The sequence below is a fragment of the Talpa occidentalis genome, unplaced genomic scaffold (assembly GCF_014898055.3).
Source record: "Talpa occidentalis isolate TD23 unplaced genomic scaffold, MPIMG_talOcc4v2.1 talOcc4.9, whole genome shotgun sequence".
Taxonomy (NCBI): Eukaryota; Metazoa; Chordata; class Mammalia; order Eulipotyphla; family Talpidae; genus Talpa; species Talpa occidentalis.
The window spans coordinates 9,931,831-9,954,127 of record NW_023605305.1 but is presented as its reverse complement, the minus strand read 5'-3'; the positions used below and the strand labels follow the sequence as shown (position 1 = coordinate 9,954,127).

General features: G+C 58.5%; 1 protein-coding gene across 1 annotated transcript in view; it reads right to left on the bottom strand.

Annotated features, from left to right (window-relative positions):
* Positions 1-22,297, bottom strand: part of PAX7 (paired box 7) — a 90,907-nt gene that overhangs the window by 15,249 nt on the left and 53,361 nt on the right. Inside the window, exons 7-8 of the mRNA XM_054691165.1 lie at positions 19,614-19,779; positions 18,465-18,661 (exon numbers count right to left, since the gene is read on the bottom strand). Of these exons, the coding sequence (XP_054547140.1) occupies positions 18,465-18,661; positions 19,614-19,779 (363 nt within the window). The remainder of the gene's footprint in view (positions 1-18,464; positions 18,662-19,613; positions 19,780-22,297) is intronic.

Genomic DNA, 22,297 nt, shown 5'->3' with positions numbered 1-22,297 from the left:
TGACTCCCACGGGAAAATGACGAGAACCTTCCATTATTAAGCACCTACTATGGGCCAAGCACCTGCTGTGCACAGGCAGCACCACCATGGCTGTCAGGACTCAGGGTTGTCATCCTTGTGAAACTGGGAGGCACGGGCCCACCCATGGCACCTGCCGTGATGACAGCTGTGGGGGCGGCTGGTGGCATCACTGTCGGGGGGCCACAGTGTCAGAGCTTGGATTGATGCTTTCAGATAAGATCAAAAAAGGGCCACCATCATGTCTTACAGGCAATGAAACTTGGGCGTTGGCTGTCCTCGGTTACAACTCAGAAACTGAGGCTCCAGGAAGCTAAATAATCGGCCCAAGTCTGCACAACTGGCAGGTGGTGGGCTGGGGTCTGAGCTCAGAACATGAGAGACCAAAGTGGATTCTCTTTCTAGCACCTACAGAAGGGACCTACTGCAGGGTGAGCTTGGCCCCTTTCTCTGCCCCCGCCCCGTAGGGATAGACCATCCCTGTAGACCATAGCCTCTTTGTTGGTGGGTACAGCTGTCCATTGCAGGAATGCCCCTCTAGTTAGAGCCGCCTGGTTTTCTTGTGGGGTGATCACGGAATGGGGTTGAGAGGGTTCCGGTTGCCATGCCTGACCCCTGTTCCTGACGGCCTGGGCTATGCACACGCCTCCCCGACTGTGACCCTCTCCGACTTCACCAGCTGCCCTCTACCAGCCTCGGCCCATGCCCAGTTTTCCCCAAGGAAGTCAGGGCAGGGAGGCCTTGAGCCAGCCCCGGCCGGCCGGGCGGAGCAGGGCCCAGCCAGCCCTCTCCCAGACCAAATTCAATTTCAAAGCTTAATGAGTTTGCAGAGGAGCCGCGTGAGCTCTTCGACGCCACTCCTTGCCGGCTGGGTGGTTCCGGCCGGGCCACCGAGCGCGCAGCGGCCGAGCAGGGAGAGCCCTGGGCTCCGTCGAGAGTGGCGGGGGCACTGAGCGAGTGAAAAATGTCAGAGCAAATTGCTCTTGACAGCGTTAATATCTGCACCTCATAGCAATAATTACATGTAAATAAATAGCAAAATCACACTCAGCTGGAGGCAGCTCGGGGAGGACAGACGCTGCTAAGGACCAGCTGGGGACCCGGACGGCTCTGCTCCAGCCTTTTTCTTTCCCTCTAGCTCTCCAGCCCCGCTCCCCCGCCACCGGACTCTCGCTGCAGCAGAGCAGCAACCTCAAGGCTGGGGCACTAGATGAAAAATGGGGAGAAAAAGCAAACATCTGGATCCCCTGTGGTAGCATCACCCGTCGACCACGCATCTCCCAACTACTTTCTCTCCTCCACGAGCACCTTCTCCCCACTCCTGGGCTCTGCAGAGTCACCGCTAAAAGCCACCTCTATGCTCTGACTTCCCTCCTGGGCACCCTCCTGGCTGCCTGCTGACCATGACCTTCACATATCCACCCCAATCCTGGGCCTCTCTGCTTCTGTCTGTGATTGTCTTTTGGTCCCCCAGCTTTCTGTGCACCCCAACATCCACGATGCCGCATGGCTCGTCATGAGGTGGCCCGGAAAGTCAAAGACAATGTGGCGCAACTTCCTGGAGAGTCCATTGACCCGATGGGAATTTATTTTATTATTATGACCAGCAAGTGTGGCACCACAGTGGCAAAGAATGCGCCATGAGCGTGTTTCAAATATCTTTGAATTTGAAAGTCTATTCCACACCCCCTACCCCCACCCCCAGGCTTTGGGAGGACCTCAATCATTCGGGGTGGGGGGCACTTGGGGTGACGTCCGAGAAACCCGGTGTGAAGCCAGATTCGCCTCTTGCTGTCACGTTTGGGGGCCTGTTCATTTGTTGGTCTGGTTTTAGTGCTTTTGCCTGCCAAGTCAAGGCCCATGGCTGATCCGTATCTGATGGTCAGTACTTGGCAAAAGGTCTTGGGAAGCATTTGAGGAAGGATGAGAGGAAGCAAAACGGAAGTGGAGAGGCTAGGCGGGAGGAAGAGGGGAGCAGGAGGCTGCAGCCAGGGAGGTAACACTCTCCAATAAAATGTGCCCAGACACACCAGCTGGCTGGAGTTAACTGGGCAGAGAGGGGGTATCCATGTCCCCCCTCCCCAGATGGACTGGAGGCTCTTCCTCCTAGGACCAGCCCCCCTCCCGCTTCCGCTTCCCGCTTGCACTGCAGGGAGCACCCAGGAGTCAGGGCTCCCTGCCCCTGAGAAGCGTAGGGAGGGCCTTCCAGCTCCCCGAGGCCCGCACAGGGCAGGGAACGCAGACTCTATTCTTTGCGAAACAAATATCTTCTCTGGAGCAGCCCCAGCATCCCACACCTTCTTGTTTAGATCACCGGCTAATCCACTTATCAAGGATAAAGAGCCTGTGAATCCTTATTTGATAAAGGCAGCCACCAAATTAGCAAAAAAAACGTGCCCACGGCTCCAACATACCAAACAAACAAGAGGCTGGGACGTCTGGAGACGCAGTCTCTTTTCAGTCCCCAGGCCCCTGGAGAGATGCCAGGAGAGATAGCAGCCAGGGGGCTGCTGCTGCAGGCTGCGGGGCCGATGCTAAGGGCTACAGGGGCAGGAGGCTGGGCCGGGTCAGGAAAGGCACTGGAGTCGAGCCCCCGTCCAATCCTAAGGTACAGGAACCTTGGGACCCCCCGTTCCCATGACCACCCAGCTCCATGACCCTGCGCGGACCATCCCTCCAGATGTAACCTGTTACAACCCCAGCTGACGTTTCTTTGCTGCTTGCTCGAAGCCAAATATAGTTGTAAGCAAGTCACGTGTTAACCCAATCCTGCTCACGACCACCTGTGCACTGGGTCCCACTGTCACGTGCATCTCACAGACGAGGCACCAGAGGCCCAGAGAGGGCCGGTCGCTTGCTCAAGACCAAACAGCTGGTCACCGCCGCGCCCCACTGCAGTTACCGAGTTACTGTCTAAAATTCAGACAACAATCCAGCCCAGCCATGACCGACAGGAACTCCACCCCATCTCCAACCATGGTCCCCAACTCTGACTGCAGGCCCCAGAGCTGCTGTTGGCTGTCCCCCAGCTCTTCATGGTGCCCTCCCCTGCCACTCTGCAGAGGGCCTGCATGTTGTCCAAGCCCGTATGCCCCACACGAGGGCTGACGGTCAAGTTCACTGCCCTACGTCACCAGCAGAGTCAAAGCGACTCTTCTGTGCCCCGTGGCCACCACTAGTGACTCTACCATACAGGCAGGGGGTGGGGGGCTCTTGCAGGCCCCCAAGGGCTCCGGGCACTTTGCTGACTCAGATCCTGACCATGTGGCAGGATGAAAACCACCAGACAGCCAGGAAGGCTGAGACTTGGAAACGTGGCCACAGTGAACTGGCTCCTCTGAGGGGTGCTTTGAGGAGGGGGTCTGCTCTCTGCTCCGGGCGGCTGGGGAGGTCCTGGCAGAGGGGGGCCAGGTGGGGATGCTGGGGGCTCAGTCCCTGTGCTGCCTGCACCTCCATCAGCTCTGGTCTGGGGAGGTGGGGCTGTTCCCAGGCCTCAGGGTGGGACATTAATCACAGGGGGGCACCTGTCAGGGTGGCATCTGGAACTAAAGGGAAACACTTGACAAAAGGGCAGGACTTCTCACCCCAGGCTCCCGGGGCTCGGACACCAACCACCGCCGCACCAGGAGGCCAGGCCAGGAGCACAGCATCTGGGTTCAGATGCCGGCAGCCCCCCTCTGCTGGGGAAGAGGCCCCTGCTGTGGGCCCCCGGACTGTGGGTGGGAGAGGAGAGCGTGGACAGATGCTGGGCTCTGGCATTCACCACGTTGGGGTGACAGGGGCTTTTTGCTGCATCAGAACCCAAGGCCACCCCACAAGGAGGTGGTGGGGCTCTGGGATTCCAACCCGGGTTTGTCTGCACAGCTCTGTCCTCCCTTAAGCTGCAATCAGATTTGGGGTACCCCTCCTTCTTGGTTCCTGCCCCCATCCCATTTCTGCAAGTCCACCTTCCTCCAATTGTGCCTGACTTTCCATCACTGCTTGCGCCCCCTCACCCTGGGTCTCTGCTTCTTCCTGTCCCTCGCCTAGTGCTTCTCCTCAGACCTCCTGTCTCTGCCTCCGGGCTCCTCCACGCCCCACCCCGGTGGCTCTGAGGGTCTGTCTATCCATTTCCCTCCCCTCTACAAGCCTCCCTCACCCTCACTCTCCATGGGTCAGTCTGCAACACGCCCATGCTCTTCTGCCCACCCCAACCCCGCGCCCCCAGCAGGAGGTGCCTCCTGAATCAGCCAGCAGCCCCAGGCTCTGGGCTGTCCTGCTAGTTGTAGGCACTGTCCAGGACCGCACGGCTGGAGGGTCCTCGGCCCATCTCCCTGCCCCCCAGCTTCTTCCTCTGGGCCTCCAAGGGACTCAGCTTCTCTCCCGCGACCCTTCCTTCCTGTTCCTCTGCTGTCCGGGGCGGCCACTCAGAGTGACCACGGAGCTCATGGGGCATTGAGAGCTGGGTCGGGAGTAGGGAGGGCACGATGAGGGCGTCTCAGCCAGAGCTTCTTAAATGTTCCTGCACTTGTGCCTCCCTGGCATGTTGTTAAAGGACAGACAGGCAGCAGCGAGGGCCTCCGCCAGGTTCTGAGCCCCAGCACTGAGGACAGTGTGTCTCTGGCATCAGGCAGAGCTGGCTTTTGCATCAGACACTGTCCCTTGCTGCCGACCTTGAGCTTTGCCTTTCTGAGTCTGCAAAACGGGCATGATGATCTCAGGCTCTCAGGGGGACTCAGCAAGGATCAAATCACTCATGGGGGCAAACGGGCCTTGCAGTGCCAGGTTCTGAACCAATCAGGGCTGTTCTTGTCTTTATCACGGGCTATAATGATGCTGAACCAACACCCTCACCTCTGGGGGGGTTGGGGGTGGGAGAGCGCAGGGCAGTGCAAGACCCCAGGTGGGCCTACAGAGGGAGAAAAGAGCTGTCTGGGGTTGAAGTCAGCCCCCGGGGGGCTCAGGCAAGGATGCTGGGGAGTGTGGGGCTGGGGAGGACATTATCTGTGGCAGGGAAGGGAAGGGAGCCCCTGGGGGGAGGGGCTTAGGATAGTCTACCCCGGGGCATCATGTCTCAATTTCAGCCTGGATGTGTCCCCTTTGTGATAAGACACTTGCCAGGACCCTCGCGGGACCTTAATCCTCTGCTGCAGGTCAGACCCCCGGCCTGGCAAGGGGGTTGCATTCTGAGTCCTCACACTCTCTGCTGACCCCCAATTGTCTTGCCAGCAGGGTGGGGGGGATGGGAGCTGGGCAGGGAGTGGGTCTTCCTGTCTGGTGCTCTTTGCTCTCTGTGTCAACATGGGGACTGCCCGTGCCACGCAGAGCAGAGGCAGGATGACTGCAAAGGTGCCCATCCGCCTTCTGAATCGACTGGGCCATTGGCAATGCCAATGGAGGCAGTGGGTTAGGTGAACTATTTCTAGGGTGCCCCTTAGCTTGGAGATTGCTGGAGAGGGCTCTCAGTTCAACTGAGTCACTTCTGAGAGTGAGGGGGCGGGTATCACAGCATGGGTGAGAGACTGAAAGGCAAGAACTCCCTGATCCAGGCTGCCTCCAACTGTGCCTTCTTTAAAATATGGGAGCTGCCAGCCCCACTACAGCCTTGGCCTGTCAGGGGGGAGTCTGGGAATTCAGTTTTAACATGCAGCCCCAGATGCTTCTGCTGCAAATGTATGGGGATCACTATTATCCCCATCTGCAAAGAAGCTGCTCTCCCGGCCTTGACAAAGCCAGGCGCTGCCTGTACTCCCGGGAGATGGGGACTCACCGCTGCATGGGGCAAGGCCTCCTCATCAGAAACCCAATTCTGCCTTCCCACCACCTCTGGCTCCTGCCCGCCTGAACCCCCTGCTCTGTCTGTTCCTGATGGTTCCCTGGAGGTGGAGGGTTGGGCTGGGGCTGTGAAGGGTCTCTTTTGACCTCACTTTATACAATCTGACCTCCTGCCTCCACCTGAACCCCCAAGTTGGAGTCCTGTTTGCCAAGAAAGGTGGTTGCAAAGCAAAGCTGGTCTCCGCGAGGTCTGTCCAGCTGAGCCAGGCTGGCCTGTCCTCAGAAAGCATTGGCACTGGGCTGCCAGGGTCACAGATACGTCCCCTCTCCCACCCTTGGCTGGAGCATCCACTGCTCCCTGGAAGCTCAAGCTCCTGGTTTGTTCATTTGTCTCTTGCCTAAGTAAGGAGATCTTTGAAGGCAGGAGCCATGGGGCTGGGCACAGAATGGACGGGCACAGTGCCCCATGCATGCCCCCACAGCTGTTTACTGGGCCCCTACTCTGTGCCAGGCTTTGTGCCAGGGACAGGGGCCACCAGGAGGGCCTGGTCCTTACTTTAGGGGAGAGACTTCCAGAGAGTTAGAATCTGGAGGCAAAACTGCTAGTCTGGGAGTGTAGCCACTCAGACTGGAAGATCCAGGAAGACTTCCAGGAGGAAGGAACCTCTGAGCTGAAACCAGAGATGAATAAGTGGGAAGGAGGAAGGGTGAGAATGTTCCAGCAAGTGCACTGGTGGAAGGGACCCAAGGAATGGGCGGGGAGTAGGCAGGAAGTTCTCCCTGGAAGCGCAGCGAGGAAGGGTCTGTCCTCTCTGCTCTCCGGAGCCAGCAGGCTCGCTGGCACACGCTGCGCCCGCCCCTGGGTCACCCAGTGCCCACCGTCCGCCCCTGGGTCACCCAGCGCTCCTGGACGGGCGCGCGGGCAGAGCGGGCACCCACGCCCGGCCAGCCCAGGCGGGGCTCGGCGCAGCGTTCCCGGGGCGCCCAGGCTCGCCGCTGCTCCCCATCCCAGGCCCGGGCGCAGGAATTAAGCAGGCCGCCAAGCCGGAGCGCGTCCTTATCTCGGGGAGACAGTTGTTGGGAATCACTTTGACTGAGTGGTTTTGTCTCCCCGCATTTTCCACTGTCAGGCGGCCTCGGGCCATGGATCAAAGGCGCGGCGGCCGGCGGAGCGCGGGAGGGGCGCGCGGATCCACTGGGCCCGATGCCACCCCACCCGCCTCTCGAGCACCCGGCCCCCACCCAGCCTCTGACCCAGAGCGGCGCGGGGGCCCCCAAACCTGCGCTCAGCCCACTGCCATCGAGCTAGCCAGAAAGGCCTGGGAGAGGGGAGGGGTTCACAAAGGGCTGAAAAGGGGGAGTCAGAAAGGGGACGGGAGGGGGCAGGGCGAGGGGGGTGGAGGGGGAGCAGAGGGGCTGAGGATGGACGAGGAGGAGGTGGAGAAGTTGGGGAACTCAAGTGGAGAAGAATGAGGACGAGGACGGGGAAGGAAAAGGGGGTGGGGTGCTGGGTTTGAGCCAAGGAGGTGGGAGGAAAATAAAACTGGTTGGGGGGCAGGGTGGAGGCAGGATCCTGCCTGGGAGGTGTGGGAGGCTGAGGATGGGGACCGAGAGAGGGCGGCAAGCTGGGGGACAGGGACCTCAAGGAGAAAGGAGCAGAGAGACAGCATCAGAGGTGGTTTGGGGAAGGGAGAAATCAGAGGCCGATAGTGCGTCACCCCTAAAGAGGCGCGCTGGGCTGAGGGACAGGACAGGCGGCTGAGAAGGGCTGGGGGAGAGGAAGGGACAGGCAGACCTGGCTGGACAGGCAGGGGCTGTCCTGCTGCCACAGAAAGTGCTGGTCCTGCCATTGGGAAGGAATGCGAGGCAGAGTGGGGGTGGCTGGCACAGGCTGCACAGAAACTAGGAGTGGCATTCAAAGGTCCCAAAGCTGCCTGGGGACACTGGCTCAGATCTCAGATGCTCCTAGAAGCCTCCCCCTGGGCCACCACCCAGTAATAGAATACCTGCCCCTCCCAAGGAGTTGGAGAAATGCTCACAGTTGGGGAGCAGGGGGAGAGGGGCTGGCAGGGAGGATCCAGCGTGGGGGAGCTCCGGGGCTGAGGTTTCAGCAGGGCAGGAGACTCCAAAGGGAGGCAGGAAGGAACAGGGAAACGCAAAGGTGCTGGAGGAAATAATTCCTGGGGTCTGGTCCTGCACCCACCTACTGTATGGCCTTGGGAACCCCCATCTGCAAATAGCACCCCATCCTGAGGCAGAGGCCCACAAGCTATGCACATATCAACATTTTTCTTCTCCAACTAGCTGTATGACATGGGAACTAATGTCAACCCCACTTTCCAGAGGGGCAAAGTGAGGCAGAGAAGGAGCTGTTTGGAAGCAGCAGCCCCGGGGTCTGGGCCCAGGCACAGGGCTCCAGAGTCAGCAGCTTCACCCCTGGGGGTCTCCTGCCTCTTAGGCCTCTGAGAATCAGGTCTGGGGCCTCAAAGACCTCACCAGTAAGTAGGGAACTGCCTATTTCATGACACACACTTTGTAGAGCACTCCTGGGGCCAGGCCAACCAGGGTTCACGTTCCTGCCTGCCACTGGTTCACACCCTGCCTTAGACAAATGATTTCAACTGCTTGGTGCCTCCATCCCCCCATGTGTAGGGGAGGAAAAAATGGAGGCTCTTCCCTTTCAAAGGAGGTGTTGTGAGGGTTAATCCATGTACGGCACTTAGCAAAACTCAGGCACTTAGCAAAACTCAGCCCAGCACCTGGCCTGCTGTAAGTGCTCAGGAATAGGGAACCATTATTATTATTATTGGTGATTTACCACAGGTTCTTTGATTCTACCGATGGAATGTGGTGGAAGCCCGGGGAAGGCACAGTTAGCCCACCAGGAGGGGGGAAGGAAGGCTTGCTGCAAGATGTCAAGTCTTAACCAGCGGGGAGTGGGTTCCAGGTGATGATGGGACGGCAGAGAAGCCTTACTGGCAGGGAGGGGCGGGTGCAGAGGCCGGAGACACGGGCTGCTAGGGGCCCTCAGACTCACCCCGCCTCTCCTACCTGGAGCCCGACTTGGCCTCCCAGGTCTGGCTGCCTGGCCATCCTGGCGGCCTCCCTCCATGGGGACCCCAGGGACCGGCCTGAGCAGCGCTGAGTCTGCCGACAGTATTAATTGCTAATCTCCCTCATTTTCTTCCCCTCTATCTGCTGGACTGTTTCGTTCCGAGCCCCCGTGCTAATAAGAAAGAAGGACAAAGCCGCTATTTGCATTCTTTTCCACCAAGCCAGGCAGCTCTGCCAGCCTAAACCCTTGGCCTGCTGGGAAGCCCTGTGAGCCCAGGCTGGGTGGGGCCCCAGGAGGATGGGGGGAGGCACAGGCAGGAGGATGGACACCCCCATCCAACGCACACACCCAAAGATCTAGAGGCTGCGACTCAAGTGCTTATGCAAAGAACCCGCAGAAACTAGACAGAGCAGGAGGCGCCTTACCAGCAGTTGGTCTCTCTCTGTCACTGCCCAGATAGAGAAACTGAGGCTCAGAGCAGAGAGGCGACTAGGAAGGTCACACATTGGGGCAGAAGCAGAGCTGGGAGGGAGCTCAGACCTCCTGACTTTCCAATCAGGACCGGGCCTGGCCCGGAATGGGCGGGACCTCCAGTCCCAGAAAAATGTCCTAAGCAGAGAAATCCCTAACTCAGTTTCTAATCAGGCCAGGGACAAAGAAGGGAGAGGGCAGCGCTCCCTTTCTATTAGGGATGTTACTGGATCTTTCACACGAACAGTCTCATTTCATCCTCATAATCCTGCGGGGTGAGCAGCGTCAGCCCCATTTTACAGACGAGGAAGCTGAGACCCAGGAGGCTCGTGTAACTTGCCAGTGGCCACACAGCAAGCAGGGGACAGGGGGTGAACCCTGGCCGGTGCCCGTGAGGTAGCTCAATTAGCTGCTACCTCAGTATTTGCCTTATTATTTGCTGCTTTCCAGCTGGCGCTACCCTGCTGCCTCTTCCCGCTTTCCCCTGAGCAAATCCTCTCGGGACCCCTCCTCCAGGAAGCCTCCTTCATGCCCCTCTCTTCTCCAAACTTCCGCCCAGCCTCCTGTTTGATAGGAAATCACACTGAATTGTCAACCCCGATTCTCTAGTTGCTCCAGGAGACTTTGGGGGCGAGGGGGAAAGGTATTGTCTACCCCAAAATATTCTTGGTGAGGGCAGAGACAGCCATGTATATTTCTCGTCCTCCCTCCTCTGCACCGCATTAGTAACAGAAGCTGCGTAAACGAATTTGAAGGGAATCATATACAATGATATTCAAGAGCAAACTAGATAATCAGCTGCCTCAGTGTTCCCTGAGGATCTGAAGCCCACGGTCTCGGACATCAAGCGCAGCGTGGAAGCATCCAGATCTCCCCTGCCCACTGTCAGGCCTGGCCTTTACTCCACCCAGGGAAGGGGCAGTAGCAAGCTGGCCGGAGATGCATCAGGATGGGCAACGAGAAGGCCCCAGGGGTCCTGGAGGGCTGCCTTCAACCCACATCTCTCACCCAGCCTCGGCGGAGGCCGGGGGAGGTCACTCAAGGTGGCACCTTCCCAGAATCCACTTGGTCCTCTTGGTAGGAGAGGCCAGGGCACCCTCCCTTGCCTCCCTCCACCATAAATGCACCTCAGAGGCACCAGGAAGCTGGGCAATAAATTGGACCCTCGATTCCTAGGCATGAGCTGCCCTCCTCAGCAGCAGTCCAGAAAGTTCCTGATGCTGGTCTCACCTCTCTCCCACCCCTTTCTGTCCCTCCACCCAGGAAAAATGGGCGAGGCAGGCGGGACGTAAACATGCGTCTGTTTTCACAGGAGACAGGCTGAGCCCTGGCTCTCCCCCGTGGGCCGAGCCCGGCCTCTGACTGACGGGAGCAGGTGGTTTTGTTTGGCACGGAGCCGCCAGGGGGAAATAACTCAGCTTTTCCCACTGAGGTGGGGCAGCCGTGGACAAAGGCAGTGCTGGATGTGAGAGCGGGATCTTGGCAGCGTCTGTGCCCCCGGGGACCGGAAGGGCTCAGGGATGCCCAGACCCCGTGGCAGTTTTTCTCTGATCCTCACAGCCCTGCCCAGCCTGGCCTGGCCAGAGGAAAGGGAAGGGCCCCTCGGCGCTGGGAGGACCTGACTCTCTGAGCAGACGGTCCCACGGCCCCTGTTGGCACCTGACCGCCGCTGCAACGGGGCCCTCCTGTGTGCCTAGGGGTGTCTCTGGGCCATCACGGGGGATGGTGAAAGCCCTCTCCAGGGAGCAGGCGCTGCAAAATGTCATTTGGCTTCTGGTCCAAGAAAAGCCGGCCACAGACTCCAGGCCCTTCCCTCAGGCTGACCCCTGGGCATGGTGCAAAATGGGACCTGGGTGGGGGTGACTCAGCCAGCTCTCCCCTAATCCAGGGGAAAACCACTCAGAGCCAGCGTGAGCCAGTCACTGCTTCCATGCCAGCCAACTCATCCTTCCCCAGGGCCCCGGGGGTGCTCCCTGCACCCCAGTGGCCTCTCTTCCCGAGACGGAGCTCAGTGGGACAGCCTCCGTTGTACTGAATGGGCAACAGCGCAGGCATTTTCCAGCAGGTGAAGGGAGTGATGAGAGAGGGGACAGCAAAGGAGGGGAGGGAGAAAGAGACTCTGATTTGGGACTGAGTAAGGCAAAGTTGGAGGCCGGGGCACAGATGGGGGTGGGGTGAGAGCTCACATGTATGTACCAAGCACCTACTATGTGCCAGGCCCTTTACTCAAATTCTTCCTTAGTCCTTACAGCTCCCCCCAGGAGCAGGGATTGTCACTGCCATTTTCAGACGAAGGAGATGAAGCCCACAGAGGTGTCCCAGGGCCACACAGCCACTGAGCAAGAGGCAGAACCAGAACTCCAGCTCGGAGCTGCTTGTTAGCAAAGATCAAGCTGCTTTTCCCTCTCCCTGGCTTTCTCTAGCTCTGGTGGCTTGGGGGAGAGGCCTCTGGAGAAAGGGGAAGGCTGGGAGAGACCCTGAGAAGGGAAAAGGGAGGAAGCTGGAGGCAGCAGAGCCGGGAAGGGAAGAGGCGGAAGGCGGGGCGGGGTGCAGAGGAGCTCTGGGCTGGGGTTAAAGCCCCATGTTCCTACAACCCGCTAAGCCGGAGAAATGAATTCTGATCCCTCCAAAACCCAACCTCGGAAAATGTGCGAGAGAAGGGTCTCCTTTCAGGGGAGCAAGAAATCCGCCACACCTCCTCCCGACGCCCCAGTAATGCCAGGATGTCCCCAATCTGCTTTGAGGAATGGAGAGATTAAGAATAATAAAAAAATTGCAATAAAATATGTGTGAAGGAGGGGGTAATTGTGGACAAACGCAGCATTCAAATTCATTTTTCAGCTCTTTTACACACCATTTCAATCTTATTTTCTGCTTGTTAATGAGATCTTGTTGCCTGGGCTAGGCAAAACCTTCCAATATCAGGACGTAATTGCACATAATTTTCTCTCCTACTAGTGATTTGCATCAGTTTTTTAAAAATTCTGGGCTATTTAACACCCCACAATCCCCCTCCCTGCCTTCCTGCCTGCAAATCTCCCACTCCCTCCTCCTTCCTCGTCCCTGGTCCAGCAAGACTCATTTTAAATGCCTATTATAAACGCAGTGTCGCCAATAAAGGGGGGAAAGACACAAAGAGGAAGTGAGAGGAGAAAGGCAAAGGGAACTCTAAGGTCCAGGGTGGGAGAAGCACAGCTCAGTTCCCGAGAGCCAGTGCTCCTACCCTGCTGGGGGTCAGGGAAGGTGGTGCATCGGTCCCCCAGATCTGCCTGGGGAAATCATCACATCCACCCACCTGCTCTGTGGCCTTCAGCAAGTTACTAAGCCTCTCTGAACCTTTTTCCCCCAAGTGCAAAGTTTCTGTGGGGGTGTGACTGACATCACAAAGCCAAGTGCTCCCAGTCGGTGCTCCCAGAAGCATGGAGGTGCTCAGCAAATGGAATGCCTCTTCTGGCTGGGCTGGCTCCTTGGCGCTTCCAGGTTTGCCGGTTGGGAAGCTGCTATTAAGAGGCATGCAGGAGATCCCATTCACAGGGAAATAAAAATAAAGCCGTGAGCTTTGCTTTTACTGGTCTCAGGAGAGGGAAGCTTGGCATTTGAGGGTAGATTCCGAAGCTGGCTGTGCTACTTTTTGTCCCTGTGGCCTCAAACTTCAGCTTTCCCAGATGGGTCAAAGGCTCAACATCCCAGGGCTGATATGACAGGAGCACACTGGGCTCTGGGGCCAGACCATCCCAACCCTAGCTCTGTCCCTTCCAGAATCTACCACAAAGCCTGGCATGTGTGGCGGGGGCTTAGTAAATGTTGGATGATGGGTGGATGGATGAATGGATGGATGGGTGGATGGATGGGTGGATGGATGGATGGGTGGATGGATGGATGGATGGATGGATGGATGGGTGGTGGGAGGGTGGGTGGATGGAGGGATGGATGGATGCATGGATGGGGATGGATGGATGGATGGGTGAGTGGGTGGGTGGGTGGGTGGAGGGAAGGATGGAGTGGTAGATGGGTGGGTGGGTGGGTGGGTGGATGGGGGTAAAGCGGGGTGGACGGATGAATGAGTGGGTGGTTGGGAGGCTGGCTGACTCGGGACAGGGCAGCTTCCTCATCCATAAAATGAAAGCTGCAAGAGCACTGCCAGCAGCACAGCCCTGTGCTCCACGGTAGCTGCACTGGAATTACTACGTGCGCAGGAAGGAAGGGGGAAAACCTCAAGCAGCAGGCAAGGACACAAGGCTGGGGGAGCTGTGATGGCGGCCATGTGGCTGACTGCACGCTTCCAGAGTGTTTCCTTTAGTTCCGTGGGGCGGGGGGTGGGGGGGATTGTAAGTATGTAAATCCCTTTCACGGGTTCCTTGTGTTCAGCTCCAGAGAAGAGCCAAGGGATGGCAAATGTGGGACATTAAGGAGCAAAACGAGGGACGGTGGCAGGACAGAAGCCCCCTGTCCATGACGCCCCAGCTGGGGTCTGGAACCGCTCGTGCGCCCCGCCCTGCCCCCCACCACTGTCCCCCCCGCCCCCCAGCAGCTCTTCTGCCTCCATCTTCCTTCCCGTTTCCTTCTCAGGGTCTCCCCCGGGCCCCAGGAGCTAGAGAAAGGGGCACACCCAGCTCGGCTGCTAACCCAACAGTGTGGGTTCCTGACAATTTTCTCCCCTTCTTCAGGCCTCAGTTTCCAATACCAGCTCTTACAGGGTCTGCATCTTAAAAACTTACGGGAGAAGGAGGCTCCTGCTATGTGTCCCCCAGAGACACCCACACAGGCCCTGATGAAGCTGGCTCAGGCCCCTGCCATGACCTCCAGCCGCGGGGTGGCAGGACTTGCTCCGGCTTCTTCGCTTGGGAGCTTGGACCACTAAGAGCTGCGACCCCCAAGGCCTGTCTCCCCATCACACCCAGGCTGTGCTTCCATCCTCAGACTGGGGTGTCTAAGGACAAGGGTCTGTGACTCCTGATCCAGGATCTGGGTCGTCCTCTCAGCTGGGGAGCAGCCTCACGACTGGGGCTGAGTGGTCCCCTTTCTCTGCCAGACTGGGGAACCCTAAAGGGCAGGCCTGGGCATCCCGCCTCTGTCTCTGCCCAGGACCCCTAACAAGTGCTCTGCTGGCCATTCCCAGACAGACCTGGCTGGCATGAAGAGATGGACCTGCGGGCACCCCTTCACCCTTGACATTCACACCTCGGAAGGTTCCTTCTGTGCTAAGCTGCCCCGAGATGTTTTCTAAGAGCCATTTTCCAAATAATGAGCCTTGGTTCAGGCTGCGGGACTGTGAGCCCCGCCCCCCACCAGGGAATTGGTTCATGGGCAGGATTCCCCACAAGGACCAGGGACGCCCGTGGGCTGCGCGGCTGATCCTACAAGGCTGGGCTTAGGGGACACATGAGGACTGGACTGCAAGGGCGCCAATCTCAAGGACATGGAAACCTCTCCGCAGGTTGCCGTGTGTACTGCTCAGCTCTGCCCGCTGGCCCCTAACTGAGGCCCCCGCCCCAACTTTTCATCCACCACATGGGCTGAGTGTGCTCCTCCCCCATAAGCCAGACCAGCTTCCCCAGATGATTTCTTCTTGCTGCCAGTTAATCTCTGGAGAGTGAGGGTGGGCATTCCTGTGAGGCAGGAGGGCAGCTGGATGGTGACGATCTCAGGCTGCAGAGACGTGCCCTTGGAGGCTGGCTCTGCCCCTTGAGCGGATTAGTACGTAGGAAACAGACCCGGGTCTGTAGTCACAGGGGCTCAGAAAGTTCAGCCGTCCTGTCAACATGGGTGTCAAGATATCACAAGGCCTGTTTTTAACCATATTCATTATCTGTCTGCCCTGCTGTGCTGCCAGCCCTACGAGGGCAGCTCCTGCTGGTGCCTAGAGCACCTGGCACACAGCAGGCACCATGAGCTGGCTGTCCTGTGCGAGCCTGGGTCAGACCTGGCTCGCAGAGCTGGGCTGAGCACACTGTTTTCTATGACATTCTGCTGGGCAGTCTCTCCGTGGAGTCCCTGGGGCTCAGCAACACCCATTTTCCAGGGTCAGGGGCCAGAATCCCATCAACTGGGGATGAGCAAGAACTCCACCTCTGCCCCTCAGCGAGCTCCCTTTTGTGAGCACAACTGCCAAGGCTCTCTGGTGGGAGTGGCAGGGGGTCCTGCAGTCCTGGGTGAGGGGCTCGCGTGCCAGCCCCACAGCCCAGCAGGCAGCCCCATCCCCCCACCCAGCCCAGGTAGCAATGGAGAAGCCCCTCTGGTTGGGGAGACAGCACAGGGCCGAGCCCAGAGAGATGTGCCGACAAGGAGCCGCAGCCTGCTCAGGCGGTGGGAGTCAGGGCTTAGAACTGCCTGGGGCTTCTGCGCAAGACCCAGCCCCCACCCCCTGCTGCCCCCTTCCTGCAGGAAGTGCTCGCAGCTTAACCCTGGCAGGTTCACGTGCACAGAAGCACATTCCGCCTGTCCTGGCGCCACCGCGCGCCCCTCCCTCCTCCGGCAGCTGCTCACCTCCCAGTCCCCTCTGCCCCTGTCAGACCCCCATCTGTCTTCACACCTTTGGTGGGAACCTTGGGGTGAGTCTCTGAACCAATTCACCACACCTCACAGCCTCTCCACCCCCAAGGACTGGGCAGGAAGCCCCTCAAGGGCCTCTGGGAGGGGGGCGAGGGTCGGACTCGATCTGGGGGCTGACAGCGGTGGGTCAGTGACTCTTCCTCTTCCCTCCTGCAGGTTCACCTCTGGGCCCAAGGAGTGCGTGGGAGATCCTCGCGCACAGAACATCTTTACCCCATCGCCGAACCACACCCCAGAAGCCAGGCCCTTCCTTTGCTAGCCTCCCCTCTGCCCTATGGCAAAAGTGCTGCTCGGGGGATAAACCTGGGTCCTCAAGGAGCTGGGGAGCTGGGGGAGCAGTGGTCAGGAAGCAGGTGCCCTGGGCCCTTGGCCCTGGCTGGCCAGCGTGTGGGGCCCCTCCCTCTGTAAAGGGGGACAGCTGGCCCGCCTGATCTCAAAGTCCCCCTTCAGCTTTGCAAGGGATGTGCCTCCAACTTGTTTCGGGCCGCAAGGCCAGGCCTGCACCACATTCCCGGGCGAGGACGTTTCAGTCTCTGCAGCTGTCCCCACCCAGCCCGCTCTGGGGCCTGTTGTGTCTAGCTCCCGACTCTGGAAGGTTCGCTTGCCTATTAGTCCTCGCGCTAATGAGACGGAGGGCAAGGCCTTGAACTGCAAAGAGGCCAATTAGGCTCCACAGGAAAAACATTCTGGCAGGCTGCAGCACCCCCCATAATGTGGACCCCAAGAGGGCCCCAAGGTGCATCGCCATCTGAGCTCTGCCTGCAGCGGCTTAGGGTTACCCGTTCCTGGGGCCCCTCCCTGCCCAGAACCTGGGCTCAGTGAATGCATCGTCTCACTCCATCCGCAAGGTCCCGTGACGTGCTAGTACCACCCCCTTTCAAGGATGGAAAATCGAGGCAGAGAGAAGGGGAGAGATGGAACCTAATACACACATGAACAGAGGCGGACGAGAATGAACCCCAAACATGCAGAAAATGATCGTCTTGAGGATGTTTTAGACCAAGAGTTGGCAGTTTTTTCCTGTAAGGGTCAGAGAGTAACTATCTCAGGCTTAAATACTGCAGGAGCCCTAAGTATGCAAATGAACAGCAAAGGCCCCAAGGGTGCGGACCCTCCGTGGGACCCTTTTTTCCTGTAGGTAACAGGTTTCCCTTTATACTGTCCTGGCAAGAGGAGGGCAATACTTGGCACCAGTCTGTGCCAGGTTCTGTGCTAGATGCTGTCACCTGTTAGCACACTGGGAGCAGGGGGCACCCTCATTATGAGGCTATTAACACGCTTTGTCTAATCACTCTGTGTTTCAAGGAGAAACTGAGGCCAGAGATGCCACCTTGCCTGACATCACTGAGTGGCAGTGCTGGGGCTGAAATGCCCACCAGCCTTCCCCTTTCCACGGCAGCGTATCACGTCTTCCCAGCACAGGCAAGTGGCAGGTGTCTTGGAAGGTGAGTTCAAACCAGCCCTGGATTTAACTCCTTCTCACACAAACATTTGAGAACTTGCTATAGTTACAAAAATGAACTTGTCTGTTCCTCAAAACCACTGGGACGTTCCACATCCCCAGCCCTGTTCTCCAGGCCCACCAGAACCCCATCACCATCTTTCTGACTTCATCCAGAAATGGCCTTGTGATTTCTTTTTTTTTTAAAAGATTTATCTATTTATGCATCAAGAACTGGGGTACAGGCCAGAGTGCAGGGGGTGAGAGGATTCACCAGGGACAGAACGGGGAACAGAACAGGCAGACTGACTGAAATACACTGCTGAGGGGAGCAGCGGGTGAGACAGGAGAGGTCTGCTGTGCCATGTGGGCAGCTACCTGGCTGGGGATCAAACTCGCTCTGCAGTGGCTGCGGACAGCTTCATAGGTTGCATCTTAACCCCTTGCACCACCAGGGAGGCCCTGGCCTTGTGATTTCTAATGGCACCAGCAGGTGATGAGTGACTTGACCAGCAACCAATCGCCCATGAGAGACGAGGTCCCAGACCCAATGGGAGCACAGTTCCTGATCTAGAACGCTAGTGCAGTTCTCTCAACCCACAGGGCATGGGCTTGTCTTTCACTCTTTGGTCACTCCCGTTGAGTGGGAACAGGGTGGAATCCAGGAAGGATTCCCGGTTCTAGAACAAAGCCCTAACCACAGTCTGCATCCTCCAGGGAATGGTGCAAGACGCCCACCAACACTGTCTGAAAAAGCCTGACTTTAAAGGACTGACCTGGGCAGAGCCATGATGGGTGGCAAGCAGATTTCAAAAGCTCTGGGTGGCTGTTGGGCCAGGAGCAAGTCTGTAGTAAATCCCTGTTTCTGAGTGGCAAGAAATACTGAACCTTGCCTGGATCCCTTTCTACCTCCTCACTGCAGCCATTGAGACATTCAGACCTGCCGGGCCAGCCAGGTCTGCCGAGAAGAGCTTAAATGAGGGGAGGGCCACTGAGCACCAGCAAGTGAAGGTGGCAGGGGCATCCCCACCTCCCTCACATGCTCTCAAGGCACCCAGCCAGCGATGTCATGGTGTCCTCCCCCAGGGAGAGCCGCTTTGCACCCAAAGCCCTCGCCGTCTGAGCCGGTGGTGTCCGGGGGTGGCGTTCTAGGCCAAGGAGCGAGGGACCTACCTGGGGAGACAGGCCATTGCTGACGGGGTTCATGTGGTTGGAAGGCGCCGGGTTCATGAAGCTGTCGGAGTAGCTGGAGAAGCTGTGGCGGGCTCCGTAGGCAGAGCTGGTGTCGGCAGCGGCGGCCGCAGCCAGGCCCCCCTGGTGCATGGTGGACGGCGGGAGGGGCTGGGGCCGGTGCACCGTACTGCCCCCGTCTGTGGAGAGAGCCGGAGAGGCCTGAGCTCGTGCCTCACCAGAACCTCCTGTTGGGAAGGTGGACCTCAAGCCTCAGCCTCCTCCCAGTCTGTTCCTTGGAGGGAAGGGACCACCGCCTGCACATGCTCCTGGGCGGATCAAGGGACTGGCCAAGTCCTGGGTGACAGCCGGCCAGCAGTCCAGACCAGGCCCAGGCAGCTGCACACAGGCCCCGCTGCTCCGTGCCCGGCACACAGCAGGGGCTCAACAAAGTGTTATCTGGACTGAAAGTCAGATCTGTAGGGGACAGTGGACCTGATAGCTGTTACTGACCACTTGCCAGGTGCTCTGATAAGTGTCGCCTAAGGGTATGGAGCAAGACTGCTGTCCCATTCTACAGGCGAAGAAGCCAAGGCCCATGCAAGGTGTCAGGGCCAGTGAGAGGTGGGGTCAGGGCTGGAGGTGCCATCTGCACCCTGAGCTGCTGGGCGCTGTTCTGCTCCGTCAGGGCTCGTCCGTGCAGTCCTGTTCCAGTGGACGGGCCTCAGTAACGGGTCAGTTTCCCGAGAATCATGAGGAGGGTCCCCTCCTCTCTTCTTGGCCTCCAGAACTCCAGGCCGCCAGCCCTTTAGAGGCACCAGGGCTTCATGAGGCCAATGTCCAGCATTAGGATCCCTAGTATGTGCTGCAGTGGGGGTGGGGGCAGATGGGAGGGCGAGGACAGAATTGGGTTCTGGGAGATCAGGGGAGACCCCCTCTCGCCTGCATTTTGGTAAGACCCCAGGAAGCTCATGTGACATCTCTGCTTGGAGCTCTGTGCCGAACGTGAGCACGGAGGCCACCTCCACAGCACACCTGGTGCTCTGGGCCTGTTGGCAGAGCCGAGCTCCAGGGCTGAGTGGCGAACCCTTGTTATTCCTTCTTCGTTAAGAAACGGATGGGGCCAGGACGAGGACGGGCTCAGGCACTCACCTTGGGAGATGGTGGTGGTTGGGTAAGTAGAGTCTGGCAGCTGGTAGGGGGGCAGCGTGGGCATGCCGGTGGGCGGGAAGCCCCCTGGCAGAAGGTGGTTGAACGCCGCCAGCTGGTTGGCTCCTGCCTGCTTACGCCAACGGGCCCGGCGGTTACTGAACCAAACCTGGGAGTGGACAGTGGAGAACAGAGAGCCCTCAGCCTGGCCGCTGGCCATCACCCTCCCTTCCAGACAGCACCCCCACCTCCGAGGAGGAAATCTCCCTGTGGTGCGATTTCACAGCATGATCCCACCTGTTCTCATGACCTCCCAGTGAGGGGGTTACTTGCATATCCCCATGTTACAGAGAAACAAACTTGGGGTGGGGGTGCAGATGATTTGCTTGTGTGGCAGTGAGTTGGAGGCACAGCCCGGTCTGACTCCCACTCCAGTGTTCTTCCCAGGGCAGCTGCTCCTCCTGGAGGGATGTCAGTGCTCTGGGCGACCATACTTGTCCAGACACCCTCCCGCCTCCTCCAGGAAGCCCCCCGGAGGGAGATGCACGTCTAGAACCTACTTGGATGGACCCACCTGCACAACTCAGAGGTGGAGCCAGTTTTTTGTCTGGTGCCTGAGCTCCTACTTTGCTCATCCAGGCTGGGCCCCCTGGGTCAGGAAAGCCCCCCCGCCCCGCCACCACCACACGCCGGGACTTATTAAGCATGGGAACATGACGGCTGTCCTCTGGCATCGCCCTCCCCTCCCTGCCCTGTCTAACACTTCACGTGCCGGTCTGCGTGCAGACCATGAGCTATGTCCCCCCTTGTCCCACTTCACAGGAGGAGAAACTGAGGTTCACACAAGAGTCAAATAATGGGCGCAAGGTCACAGATCTAGTCTATACGGGATCCAAGTTTCAAATTTACATCCACTGCTCCTGGAGCCCGCTTGTGCGGAATGTCAGCTAGCGCCGGGACAGGCCGGAGGGATGAGCAGCGAGTCCAGGCGGCCGACTCCATTTCCCTAATCGCTGAATGGAAGGTAGTGCAGGCGGGCGCTGCCTGCCCTGGGGGGCCTCCCACGTGGGATCCTCCACACTGACAGTCCATCGGCTCCTTTATTTTGGCCACACTTCCTTTTGTCTCCACCTCAGGCCCTAAACTCCAGGGCAGAGGCCAGGCCTCCCTTGCTCCTTGCTCCACAGGTGTTCCCAAACCCTCACTGAGGGAGGGAGGCAGGCAGGCAGGCAGGAAGGAAGGCAGGCAAGGGAAGGCAGGAAGGGCCCTTGTGTCTTGACTGGCGCTGGGGCTGCAAGGCTCAGGTGGGAGCCCCTCCTGGTGGGATGCAAATCACAACCCCTTCTGGCCTGGGGACCCCCAGATCTCTAGGCCACCTCTGCAAACATGGGGGGGGTCGCTGCTGCTGGAGGGGTGCTTACAAGCCCCTGGTAATTTCCGCCTTTCCAAGGCCTTCCCAAGGGGAGAGACAGTGCGATTTCCCAAGCCAGATGAAGAGAGCAGCAAACTCGGACCGGTCAGGTTTCAGAGAAGGGGCCGAGGCAGCCAGATCAGGAACAAAAATTGGCTCCAGAATGAAACTGAAGCCCTGGCTTTCCCCACCTCCCCAGGGCACCGAGGGCTTCCCCTGGGGAGTCTGGCAGGGGAGATGCCACCAGTCAGGCCCAGAGACTGCTGAACGGCAGGGAACGGGCAGTGTCCTGCTCCCGGGAGGGCCCGGGTGGGGAAGGATCTGTTTTAATTCCATGTTTCCCAGAGGGTGGGTCTCCACCGCTTCACACTGGAGTGACAGCCCGGATGGCAAGTGACAGACATTAAGTAACCCCGAACCTCCCCGCTTCTCCTCCAGGCCTTCTGGTCTCTGCCCGGGGCTCACGCAGCCTCAGCCTAACCCTGTCCCTTGCTCCTCTCCTTCCTGCCAGGTGACGCCTCTGCAGGTGACCTCCCAGCTGGCTCTACTCACGCTTGTCTTCCCTTGTGTGATTCCCATGCGTCCTTTCACAAGCATGATACACACTTTTATTTTTAATTTGTTGACTTTATTTTTTAAAAAAGCAAATAATACGGATACTATGCAAATGTGGCAAGAAACCTGAGGACGCTTGGAGAATGACTTAACTTTGGGACAAGCTGATCTGGAGGGTCACGCTGCAGCTGTGCCTGAGGTGTGGGCCATGGTTTCCACAAATAAAGAGCGCGAAAGAAACGGACATATTCTCCCTCCTTCCCCACCTCCCTTGCTCATTCCCTCCTGCTCCCAAACCTTTGCTAGGACTCCACGCTGTGCCCAACAAGATGCTGTGGATGAAGAGGTCAGCTCCGCCCTCCAGCTGCCCTCTGCCTGGACCCCAACACACCAGTCACAGAACAGTGACTGCCTAAGCTCAGGTAGGGTGAAGTGCAAGGTGCTAGCCAGGGGCTTGAGGAAGGGCTTCCAACTCTCTCAGCATCTAGAGGACTTCCTGGAAGACAGGCCATGCTCTTTGCTGTCAATTGTCTCACCTCTTCTTCCTTCCCTGTCCTGTTGCCCTGGGGCTGCCTCTACCCCAGTACAAAGCCTCTCCCTCCTTGTGAAGTGTAACATGATGTTTAAATGCAGGGACTCTGCGACTTGGCTGCCTACCTTGAACCTGCCTTGATGCCTAGCCAAGATAGGCAAATCCATTATCCCTCTGTGCCTCAGTTCC